At 45.8% G+C, this 12837-nt stretch overlaps 1 protein-coding gene across 1 annotated transcript in view; it reads right to left on the bottom strand.

Annotated features, from left to right (window-relative positions):
* MB21D2 (Mab-21 domain containing 2) overlaps positions 1-11415 on the bottom strand; it is a 114957-nt gene extending 103542 nt beyond the window's left edge. Inside the window, exon 1 of the mRNA XM_043594578.1 lies at positions 11153-11415. Coding sequence (XP_043450513.1) covers positions 11153-11363 — 211 coding nt within the window. The 5' untranslated portion in view covers positions 11364-11415. The remainder of the gene's footprint in view (positions 1-11152) is intronic.
* Positions 11416-12837: the final 1422 nt, after the last annotated feature.

The raw sequence follows: 12837 nt of genomic DNA, 5'->3' as shown, positions 1-12837 counted from the left end.
CCTGGCTCCCCAGCATTGGTTCTTGAAGTATGGACTCTGGACCAGCAGCAGCTGCATCACCTGGAAACTTAGTAGAAATGTCTTTCTCAGGCCGGATCCCAGACCTACTGTGGGAGAAACTCTGGGAGGGGGGCGGGCAATCTGCTTCAGCCAGCTGCAGCACTGCAGCAAGGAATGACAGGCCAGGCAGGCATCTAGGGGCAGCGCCACCCCCCGCCCCTTAGACAAGAAGCTGAGTGTGATCCCATACCCCTGTGCACCACCCTGCACCCCAGCATCCCTGATTCAGAGACCAAGGACCAAGGTCCAAAGGCCCACCAGCCCTGATCTGGAGGGACCACCCTTTCTCACAGGAGGGTCAGGAGTCCCTCAGGCACCGTGCACCGTTAGGGCTGCGTTGTTCCGAATCCGAAACAGAGCCTTTCTGAAAGCAGGCTGTGCACACCAAGGGCACAGCTGAAAGAACAAACTGTTGAGTTCCTTTATTAATCACAACCCAATCCGCACAAGCAGCTGCTATGAGGAACAGCTGTGGCTGCTAACAGGGTGATCTTGAAGCTGCCTAGAAAGTGCTTACAAGTTGAAGACCCATAACAGGCACGTGCAGACCTGCAGTCCGTTGGCTGGGTTCCTCCTCCTGACCCTGCAGGGCCTCCCTGGTGCAGAAATCCTACCCCCTCCACATCCTGAGACACAAGGGGGTGGGGGCAGGGGGATAGGTTTTTAGAATTAGCATAATACAAAGAATCTGGGGTGAGTTGCCAAGGCCTCGAGGTGGATCCCACCTGAACCATTTAATGGCTGTGAATTACTTCTCTCAACCATGGGTTTCATGGGTTTCATGGGTTTCTTCCTACGTTAAAATAGACACACAAAAAACACCTACCTCAGAGGGTTGTTGTGAGCAGTCAAAATGAGATCATGCATATGGAAGTATTTTGTAAACTGTGGAGGACTAGATACATAGAAGGGCTTATTATTAGCCCATGAAAACTGCAGTTTGACCCATAAATCATCTAATATAGGACTCACTGTTTCTAGCCTACGGCTATCAGAGGTGAAATCAGAGAATCTACACAACTACAAAGGGCCTTCTGAGGACCTGTAATCCAACCTTTCTACATTGTCCCCCTCCCCCTAATACCTGAATACGGAAAGCAAGTGCCCAGCCAAAGGGCGGGTCCACCTGGAAAAACCTCTCTACCTGTAGGAAGCTCCCTACACTCCAAGGTGGGCAACCCATTCTTTCCACCTCAGGCCTAATCTGAATAGAGACCAGTCCTCCTTGCAGAGGCCAGATCAGACTTGCTATAATTTAAGCAGCCTTGAAAACTGCTTTCTTTCCAATTTACCCCCACCCAAGGGTCTCTGCACATGCTGTTCTGTTTACCTAGAATACTCCTTTACATAGGCTTGCTTCGGATGGTCAGCTCCTTCTTATCTTTCCATTTCAAATGTCTCTGCTTCACAGAGCTCTACTCTCCGACTCTTCACTCCATCCCACCCAGTTATACCCTCCGTCATAACATACTGTTCCTCTTTAATATCACGCATTCCTCTTAAATATCCCTATTTACTGGCATGCTTAAATCTTGCTGAATCCCCCAAAGAACATCAGTCCCATGGAGGCAGTGACCTCGCTTCTCTTACTCACCACTCTGTGCACTTACATAGTAATTGCACTACAGTAATTAACACTAGGACATGGTAGGCACTCCTGCATATGTTGAATGAATTTATGAATGAACGCTTACACCATTCAATACATCCTGTAGATATTCAAACACTAGTTAGAAGAAACAAAAATCTAAGCAAAACTTATACCACCTCCTATTGCTGACTTAACTTACAAACAGCAACCATGTCTTCTTGTGTTCAGGAAAAAATATTTTAAAAAGACAAATTGAGCAACAGCTCCCAGTGTTAGCTTTGTTCATAGCGACGCTGTACCTAGTTATCTGTCTCTTTATCTTTTGCAGAGGGCATTTATGAAAAGACACTTAAGTGGATAAAAAAACAGCTATTTCCTAGAGACAGAGCCTCACAGAACAGCATAATTACTAATGTCCTTAAAGAGATTACTCAGCTGGTAAGTACTCAGCCAGGTCTGTTGTGAACACTGTCACGGACCCTAAGAACCAGTTGGGCAAGGCCTAACAATCAGACCTGGAGAATGTATACCCATGGGGCATGTACTTACCCATCCCAATCTCAGCAAGCCTCTCTCACTATATATCCTTGGCCCAAGGGGAGAGCAGAAAAGCCCAGAGAAGAATGAAAATGGCTACCCTTGCCCTTGTCTGACTCACCTTTGCCCTTGTCAGACTCACCCCAGAACCCCTAGATGTCTAAAGGTAGGAATGCACACGACCTCTTTGTAGACCATGTGCTATAACAAAAGACACTTGAGATCTGGGTTGAGTCCTGTTCTACAACTTACGCTAGGACCTCCAACTAAGTGATAACACCTTCCAGAGTCTCAGGACCCCAATCTGTAAATGAGGGCTAATACTTCCTACACAACCATTCTCAAAGGACTGTTCAGAGAATAATACTATACCACATCAAATATGAATATGTACTGTAATCTATAAAGCACTGCACTATGGTTAAGTTATTATGGATGGCAAATAATGGCCGTTTATAATAAAGAATTGCTAGAGAGGCGCCTGGGTGGCTCAGTCAGTTAAGCATCCGACATCAGCTCAGGTCATGATCTCACAATTCGTGAGTTCGAGCTCCATGTTCGGGCTCTGTGCTGACAGCTAGAGCCTGGAGCCTGCTTCGGATTCTGTGTCCTGCTCTCTCTCTCTACCCCTCCCCTGCTCATGCTCTGTCTCTGTCTCAAAAATAAATAAACATTAAAAAAAATAAAAAAATAAAGAATTGCTAGATGTTGGCATCCAGACATCTGGAGGTTGACTGATAAGCATAGGAAACACCTTCCTGGGAAAGAGGACTTACACCCCTCTCTGCATTTTGTAAAGCCCCAAAGGCAGGCATACAGGTGTTCCATGACTACCCCAGATGGCTGTGGAAGAACAGTCAGGGTCTACAGGGAAAGGGACATTCCCACAACTCACTGTTTGATGCTTCTGTTCAATAAGCTACAGCCATCAGTTGGGACATTTCTTAAATTGCCCTGCAATCAGTCTTAAGGCTACTATTCTTGGATCTAGAAAAATAGCTTTTCTAGATTTTCTCCTACTAAATAAAAAGATTAGATCAAGATTTCCTTGATTCCAGAAAAGATGATTTAGCATGGCTTTACAGGAGGGAAGATTCAGAGACAACGTCAGAAAGTGTTCACTCCTTGAAGCTTCACACAGAAATCAAATCACTTAACACTCTGCGAGCACCTACTGTGTACCTGACGCCACTGAATGCTGCAAAGATAAATAAGCCTTGGATTCTTTAACCTAACATGGGGAAGAACATGCTGAGGGCTATAAAAGGGGACCAGGTGTTAGGAGAACACAAAGGCAAGGTAAATTGTCTTCTCCTTGGAGACTTTTAGGAAAGCTTCATGAGTCAAGTAGCATTGGAGCTGGAGCTGGAAGAAGACGACAAAGCAGAGGTAAAGTGTCGTTGCTTAGAATCTGAGACTCTTGGGGCACCTGGGTGGCTCAGTCAGTTAAGCATCCAACTCTTGATTTTGGCTCAGGTCCCAATCTCAAGGTTCTTGAGATCAAGCCCCATGTCGGGCTCTGCACTAAGAGCAGAGCCTGCTTGGGATTCTCTCTCTTGATCTCTCTCTCTCTCACTCTCCCCCTCTCCCTCTCTCTTCTTGCCCCTCCCCTGCTTGCATGCATGCTCTCTCTCTATCTCAAAATAAGTAAATAAACTTTAAAAAAAAGGAGCTAAAACTCTTAACTGTCTCTGTGACACAGATTATCTTGACAAGCTGGTGAAACCTATGGGCACCTGCAAAAATATTATATTTAGATGAAAATGATAAAATTACATAGGGCTTTAAAGAAAATCTCTCTCTCTCTCTCCCTGTGTGTATGTATATTTATGTATATATATAATATATATACATATATATATATATTTTTTTTTTTGAGAGAGAGAGAGAGAGAGCAAGAGTGGGGGAGAGGGGTAGAGGGAAAGAGAGGGAGGGAGAGAAAGAGAGAGCACATACAAATGAGGGGCAGAGGAAGAAAGAGAATCCCAAGCAGGCCCCATGCTCAGTGTAGAGCTCAACACTGGAGCTCAATCTTATGACCCTGAGGTCATCAATATCATGACCCAAGCCAAAATCAAGAGCTGGATGCTCAACCGACTGAGCCACCCTGGTGCCCCTATAGAAAATCAATATTAAAGCATAAATATACATTTAAAAAGTAAATCTGTGATAGAGTACATGTGACTTTATTAATGCATTAAATAAAACCTAGCAGCAAGTCTAAGAGACACAATAATTTCAAAGCAGCGATAAACAATTTTTTGAGATATCTGCAAGGATTCTAACATGAAATGAAAATATCTGATTTCCATTAGCAAGAAAGGAAAGAATAGAGGTACTGCTAATACCACTATGATCTATTACCTGCTTTTATAATGGAAGAAAATGCTATATTTCAGTTAGACATTAATAAAAATAAAGATGTAATTTTTTCCATTCAAGTTCACAGACTCTATGTTATTACTTCCATGGACCTAGATTAAGAAATCCTCATAGAGAAAACAGTCTAGGCAAAGGAAGGAAGTGAGAAATATGGGTAGTATTCTGTGACCACACAGAACATGCAAACACAAAGAGAGAAGATGGCGGTGAAAGGCAGGTAAAATCCTCACAAGTCGACAATGTCAAGGTTCAACGTCCCCAATTATTAAATCACAGAATGTGATTTAAGTTCTCAAACAGTATCTCCTGAAATAAAAGATGAATGAAGAAACTAGGAGAACATTTGTCCACAGGTTTTAGTTTAGAACTCCTTTTTCTAAAGTGTGGTCAGGGCACCTGGGTGGCTCAGTTGGTGAAGGGCAGACTCTTGACTTCGGCTCAGGTCATGATCTCATGTTCGTGAGTTCAAGCCCTGCATCGGACTCTGTGCTGATGGCACAGAGCATGCGTAGGATATTCTCTCTCTCTCTCTCTCTGCCCCTCTTCCATTTGCTATCTCTCTCAAAATAAAAAGAAATAATTTTTTTTTAAAGTGTGGTAGATGACAGAATATGGATAAATTTACCCAGAGAAATCATGTATCCGTAAGATATAAGACTGTGTGCATGTAAGCATGAGTGGGTATAAGTGTGTGTATAAACATACATGTCTAGGGAAAAAGTGCATGTCAAAATATTAATAGTGATTCAAATTGAGGAATGATTTTAGTTTATTCTTTGTATATTATATAATTGGAAAAGGGGCAAAAAGAGGTTCCAGAGAGGTTAGGAGACTTACTCAGGGAAACACACATACTACACAGTACAAAACAGAGCCGGTACCAGAATTTAGAAACGTCCTTTGTTTGTCCTGCACAAAAGTTTTCAGATCCAGAAGTGAAGGCACCTGAACACAGGAGATAGCTATAATTATTAGCCCCAGCTTACATACTCAGAAATTGAGGCTCAGAATCTAAGTGACTTGCCCAAAGTCACACAGCAAATAACTGAATGAGTCAGGGCCAGCATCCAGGTCTCCTCCCACTCCTGACCATAGAGTGAGTAGTGTCGTTGTCAAAAGCAAGGGTTTTGCAGCAGCCTGACTCCAGTGAAGTCCCAGCTATGCCACTTCCTTGTTGGTAAACTTGGGAAGCTCCCGAATTTTGCCCTGTAGTTCTTGACATCAGAGGGTTATGGTGGCGATTCAGTGATACAATGATGGAAAGCCCTATCACAACCTCTCGTGCAGAGTGAACACCCTAATCATCTCAATCGCCATGCCTCCCTGCCTCTGTCCCAAGTGGAAGGACTCCATTTACAAGAACTAGCAGGAGATATCCACCATTAGGCTTAGCAGCCTGGGTCTAGCCTCCAGTCAACTGGGATCATGTTCATTGTGCATAGGGGCAGCAGCTCTGGTGGATGGAAAATGAGTGGCATCAGGCCTCACACAGGACAGGATGTCAGAGTGCTGATCAGACAGTTTGGAGATCTCTAGGGATTCTGATTCAATAGGTCTGAAAGGGGACCAGAGATTCCAAATTGTTAAAAAAAAAAAAAAAAAAAAAAAAGCTGCAGGAGAGTCTAAAGAGCTAATATTCAATAACAAGTTCTCAGTTTAACAAGAAAGAATCCAATATTTCTGTGTAAACATAAGGGGTCCAGTCTAATCACAAGCGATGCATTAATCCAATAGGTAGCAGACAGAACAAGGCATCAAGGGAGACTCAGAAATCATCAACAGTTCTAGGGCTCCTCTGTCAAGGATGAAGGTCAGCAGTGCCCAGAACCACAGAGGGAGAACTGAAACCAACCCCAACGAGCAGCAAAGATAAATGGTCGGAGGGCTCTCCCTGACCTAGATGCCTAATACTTTCAGCACCAGAGCAGACTTCAAATACAATCTTGACTGTTACACCAATACAGCACATTAGTGACCAGAACTCTAAGGCACTTACCAAGACTTGGGGGCCCACAAAGCAACAGCAGAATAAACTCCCTCAATAAATACTGCTGGATATATTCATTAGGAGAAAAATGACATTCAAACACTGGAAAGACGGGGCTTCAAAAGGGTCTACTCTGAAGACACAGAAAGTACTTAAAAATATGATAGATCTGGCAGCAACTCAGAAGCACTACACTGTAGGATTCTCAGGTGGCTACAATGTATTTATGGACCTAAAAGGAGACAAGAGCCAGCAAACTACTTAACCACTTTCCTCCAGGTAGTGGGCAAAGGAGAAGAGGGAGGGGTCTCCAAGGGCCCATAGTAATTTCTCAAAGTCTCTACTCACTATGCTATCCCTCAGGACCCTGCATCCTGTTTGGCAAGCAGTATAACAATCAGCAAGTATATGTTAAATGCACAGCCATGATAATATTTATCCTCACAAAGTTTTTGGAAGAAAATAACACAAATTAATGGATTTATGCAAAGTAGTTAGCACCATGGCCAGAGCATGGTATGAACTTAAAAAATGGCAGTGCATGTTAGAATTAATCATGCCTTCTATAGCCAGAACCTATATTCTCCTCGGCTGCCTCTGACTGTGCTCCCTAGTTCTAATACCAACCTGCAGAAATAATTCCAGGTTAAGTTCACTAGATTTTTGAATAATGCCCATGTCTTTAAATAAACAATAAAATAATGTATACATTCCTTTTCAGTTTACAAAGTGACTTCACATTCACACGCAATTCAGAAATGATTCATTACCGTTACCCATATTTAGTAGACAAAAAATCTAAGACCACCCCACTAGCAAAGAGGCAGACTAGAACTACGACCAGAACTACAGATTTTAACATTTTATTATAATGGCCATTATTTTCTCAACCAGAAATTCAAACAAGTGACTTTATTATGGAATAAAATACTTGAACTCAGACTGTCCCAGAAATCAGCTCAGACGCTGCTTGGATCACCCTAACACTATAGCTGAAATCAGAAACAAAATCCTAAAAGAAGAGGTAGCAATTTTTGTAAACAAAGCCTGTACTCTGCACTTAATGCATTTATTCTTAATAGTTTCTCCAGTAGAGAAGAGGAATATGTCTTATTAGAGGCAGGCTGTTGTGAGTTTGAGCATTATCAGTACCATTTATTAGCCATGAGACCCTAGATGCGTCTTAACCCTAGTAAATTTCAATACCCTCATCTGTGTAATGGGAAAGCAATACCTACTCCTACCACTGTGCGAAGTTCCTGGCCCTGAGAAGGCAATCAGTAAATGAGAGCTATTCTAATAACTATGCCATGGTATCTACCATTTGGACTGTAGGGTAAGTGACCGCTCGGCTCCTTCCTGGCTTCTATATGTCCTGCATACCTCCTGTTCTGCATCTGTTCAATGGGGACACAACCAGTCTCCATCCAACCTCACCAGGGAATGAAGATAACAAAAGAGCTGGCAGAGACATTATGCAAATACCAAATATTATTAAAACATTAATGAACTCTGGCAATTTCCCTGAATTTTGATAAATGGTGTTTATTATGCACTGCCAGCCTCTCATACAATCTGGGCTCTCAAATATTAACTAGATAATAACAGCAATCATTCTCCTAAAAGACCAAGGTGTAGAGAAATTAAGAGTGAGTCTAGATGGTTCCAGCCAACATCTGCCTCAAAGGAATCAGAATGTCTGTACAAACACAGAATGTCAGGAAGATCACAGAGACCACAATGACCACCAACAGGCTCAGATCAACCCCAAGGCCTATTAAGAACCCTGCTTTGATAGGACAATGGACTTTCTTGGTGCTGACAGGTCACTGATTATGACAACTACCTACCACCACTATACTCTTCTGCATAAAGTTGCCTCCAAACTAGACAGAACAAAAAGGGCCTGAGAAGGGGGCTAGGGTCCAGACTAACAATCTTATAGACAGAGAGAGGCTGTTCCCCCAGCTGCCTAAAACCAGAAGTAATGTTATCCACAGCTCCACTAAAGGGGCTTGCACCAAATTCCTCTACTGTTTCATTCTGTGTGAGGGGATAATGTTTTTAAACTGCTGACAATCCTCAGGTACAGCCAGCTCAGATAGAAGCAGAACAAAGCCAAGAGGAGTCACCCTCCCCTCCAAAAAAAAAAAAAAACCTACCAGAAATAAGGGCCTGGTGCCACCCCAGTGACACCTTAACAAGCTGAGGGTCATTAAGACACCTCATTTGCATATTCATGAAAGACTCAAGGCTGTGTGGCAAGTGAAACAAAGTGCACAAAAAGAGATTTTGTTTTTTAAGCCAAGCGAAAATCCGCTTTAGAAAAAGTAAATCCACACGGGCACCCTGGCTGTCGCCAAACCTTCACTTGTCTAGAGCAGCCAGCACCTCATTAAAGGAAAGCAAGGAACTCACAAATGAATGCAGCACCACACACAGGCAAGCTCATTTGGCCATCTGCCTTCTAGTGTCCAGAGGGGCAAAAGGCTTAAATGACACTCTCCTGAATTTTCTCTCCTGCAGGTGGAAATAGCAAATTCCCAGGGGGCAAGAAAGCCTTCCCTTGCAAGGTCAACTGGATAAAAAGGAATAGAAGGGAATTTAGCTTACCTGTCAACACAATGCCTCTGGTGACATTAAACACATGTATATATGAAGCACCCCAGAATCATTTACCCTTCACATCTGGGTGAAGGCTTTGCTAAATCAGTGTCTCTGCCATGGGTTAGCAGAGAAGCTCCTAATGAACAGGGTATAGTTAAACTTACCTCTCCCCACACCCACCCATTTTTTTGTTCCATGACTATCCTGAGTGATGGTGACCCAGCACCTTTCTCTAGAAAACAGTCTAGAGCAGGAGACATCGGAATTGATGCGGGGGCTGTAACAACACAATGGCAGACTTCCATTATTTATGTCAAAGAGAAAGGCCATGATTAAGCAGCTGAAATCACTGCCCTGAGCCTTCTCTGCATATCCCCACCCTCCTGACAATCACTGTACTTGTTTTCAGATCTGGAAGCTCACTCCCACCAGGTTAGGGAGTTGTTTAAAAAAGAAAAAAAGGAAAGAAATACATTTAATTCATCTGAACAGTTGAATGGTCAAGTATCTCAATAGGGAGCTTTTCAACCTCCTACACAATTTAGGATCCGCTTGGGCAGCATGGAGCAAAGGGTGAAATCCAGCCCCAAGTTTCCACAGACTTTCTCCAACTTCCCAAAGCGTTACTATTACCAGCCCCCTACACGTTCAATCTGTATTAGCCCCGACTTGGACTTGGGCTCTGGGAGCAAGAAAATGAGGGAAGAAGGTACCCCATGATAGCACCAGCAACGACAGCCAGCCAGCTGACATCCAAGTAAATGGTAGCAGGAAGGCAAAAAGCGCTGTTTTCCTCAAGCCCTTTTTCAATAAAATTTTCCACGACCTGGAAAACTGGCTGAGGACGTATTTGTAGAGGGCACAGAGCCCCGTGTTAGGGCAGCGCCACACTCGAGTCCCAGTTCTGCGAAACGTTAACGGCCAGGCCACGTACTGCATGCCCCCAAGGTTGCACTGGTGAGGCTGCAAGCTACGTGGAAGGAAGCCCCCAACAGCGGACACTCACGCTATGTACCTCAGCAGTAATAATTCGAACGACAGGACACTTGAGGGGGGATTTGCTCTCCAGGTCGGCTTCATGATTCCCCTTTACACACCATCTGACAATCTGTTGAGGGACCTGTTAGGTGCCCGGCTTGAGGGTGGGAGTAGCGGCATTATTCTAACCCCCGAGGTCTCCAGGATTCGAAACTAAGGGCGCCTCTCTGGGCCAGCGCAGGGAAATTACACAAAGAGGAGGGGGCTGGCGCTTCTTGGGGTCCGAGCTCAGAGCCTTGTCATTTACGAGCTGGGAATGAGGAATTCCGACCTCTGCAAGAGCCCTGAAGAAGCACAGGAAATGCTTCCGAGCGCTTCAAAGGGAAGTCGATTTGCAAATCAAAGTTGCAGGAACTCCGGGCGCCCAGCCTACTCGAGCGGGTTACTAGGGAACACCCAACAAGTTTGGTCACCGGGGGCTTGGCATGACAGCGCCGCGCCGCAAGACTAGAGAAGCAACTTGTCGCTCGGGCGCGGAGCCAGAGCCCTGCGCGGTCTCCGCGCCCCAGGCTCTGGCCAGGACCCGAGAGTCGGCGTTCGGAAGGCGCAGGTCCGAACCTCCGGAGCCAAATCCCTTCATCGAAAGGCGCCTCGGGGTCTCACCTGGACCGCGCGGTTTCCAGGGGCTTCCCCCCAACAGGGCGAGGTTTCACCACCAACTCTTCACCTGCCTACGAGCCCCTGGCCGGTGAGAAATTAACAAAAGAGCCAGCGAAAGGGGTTAGAAGGGGAGCCGGCGCAAAGTATACTAAGGAAGGCAGCTCGGCTTGCGGCGAGAAAGAAGGGAAGAGCGGAACAGGGATGGGTTCTACCACAGGCACCCGGCTCCGGGAAGGAAAGCCAGAAGGAGAGAGAGTGCGAGAAAGGGGGAATGGGTTCTCTACCCCTCTTCTCATCACACACACACGCACACACACACACGCACACACCTCCCCCTTTTTCCTGCTTACCCAGCATGGAAAAGATGAAATCCTTGGCTGTGTGAATCTCCAGCGCTCTCTGGTCGTCGTATTCCCGCTGGTCGTGCTTCGTGAATTCTTGGATGAGTTTGTTCAATTCCTCCACCCGAGCTCCCGACCTGAAATCCAGCTCCGGGAACGTTGGCTTGTTGTTACAGCCCAGGGACGCTGCCTTGCTGGCGGTGGGAGCCGCCATCTTCATGCAAAACGCGCCGAGTAGCAGCTCCGCGGCGGCGGCAGCACCCACCCCCGCCCCCCACCCCGCCCCCCCCGGGCCTCCTCCCCTTGCCGGCTCCCTGGCTGCGGCCCCGGCCCGTGGGCGGGCTGGCGGGCGGGCGTCTGGGCGGGCGGTCCCGGCTCCGTGCGCTCCGGGCGTCCGGGCTTCGGCAGCAGCTGACTGCAGCGAGGGTGCGTGTGTGGCCCCGACACCCTTCCCTGCGGCCCCACGCGGGCCCCGATGCTGCAGGTCCCTGCCCTCCCCTGGCCCCGGCTGGCAGAGGCGACAGTGGTCGTACAGCCAACCCGAGCCTCCCCCCGGAGCGAGGAAAGTGAAGTGGAAACAATGTGAAATTCACCAGCTCTGAAATCAACAAGCTGCCGGCTCCGGTGTTACGGTGCCAGCACCAGCGTCCCCATTTAAAGGGACAGCGCACCCAGTGGAAAGAAAAATAAATAAATGACAGAGGTCTGCGCGCCTATGCCACTTGCCAATCTGTACTCAAGCAGACGTGCGAGTTGTGGACTATTATTTCTCTACCTCCACCCCCTTTGGGGGCAGGGCTTGCCAAGCTCATTCAAGGAGGGGGGAGTCTTCCTCTGTCTGATTTTAAGGGCGGTGTTCTGAAGGAGGACATCTCATTGGGAGCATTTCCATCTCAAAATCCCTAATGCCTTTTAGGTGGTGAAGGAAACTGCCTTAAGGAATAAATAAGAAACCAATCTTCTGCCCTTTCTGCACAGATTGAGAAACATGATAGAATTAAACGTATCCAAAAAGTGCCCCCACGTGCCATATAGACACTCCCATTAGCCACTACAGTATCCCTATCTTTGCCCTAGGTAATTAATTTTCCGGGATAACACCTTATTCAACTTAACATATAATGAGTTAATGAGGCACAGTCTGCTCTAATATGAAGATAGAAAAACTAAATGGTTGGTGTGGGTGGGGGAAGGGGGGCAGAATGAATTACCCAAGGTTCCAATGAATGTTGAATGATGAGGTGAGCATTCTCTCAAGGAACGTACACCATTTGAGCACCCACCACTTGCCAGGCAGAGTGCCAGAATCTGGGTGGACAGTGATAAGACAAGGGACCTCTTACAATGGCATTGTAACTTACTTCACAAGGCAGGTTCCATGTAAGTCATAGTCCTTCAGGCAGAATAGAATCTCGCAGAGGTTTTTAGTGTTTATGAGGTTTTTGACTCACTCTAAAGGCCTATTGGTTCTTGGAAACAGGTTGTCTTCCTAATTCTCTACAATCCATCTCCTCTGTTCCACAGTCCCTGATTCAGATAGGAAGGACCCTTTTCATTTTCTTACAAGTGTTCACTGCCAATGATACAAGCTCTTTGTTAGTCTGGGTTCTGTCATACCTTTCCCTGTAAGATAGAGGTGGTAATTCCTATCTCAGAAGTCGTTTTATTTATTTATTTTTTTAAATTTATTTTTG

The sequence above is a fragment of the Prionailurus bengalensis genome, chromosome C2 (genome assembly GCF_016509475.1).
Source record: "Prionailurus bengalensis isolate Pbe53 chromosome C2, Fcat_Pben_1.1_paternal_pri, whole genome shotgun sequence".
Lineage (NCBI taxonomy): Eukaryota > Metazoa > Chordata > Mammalia > Carnivora > Felidae > Prionailurus > Prionailurus bengalensis.
The sequence above is the reverse complement of the archived record's forward strand: the minus strand, read 5'-3'. Positions and strand labels throughout refer to the sequence as shown.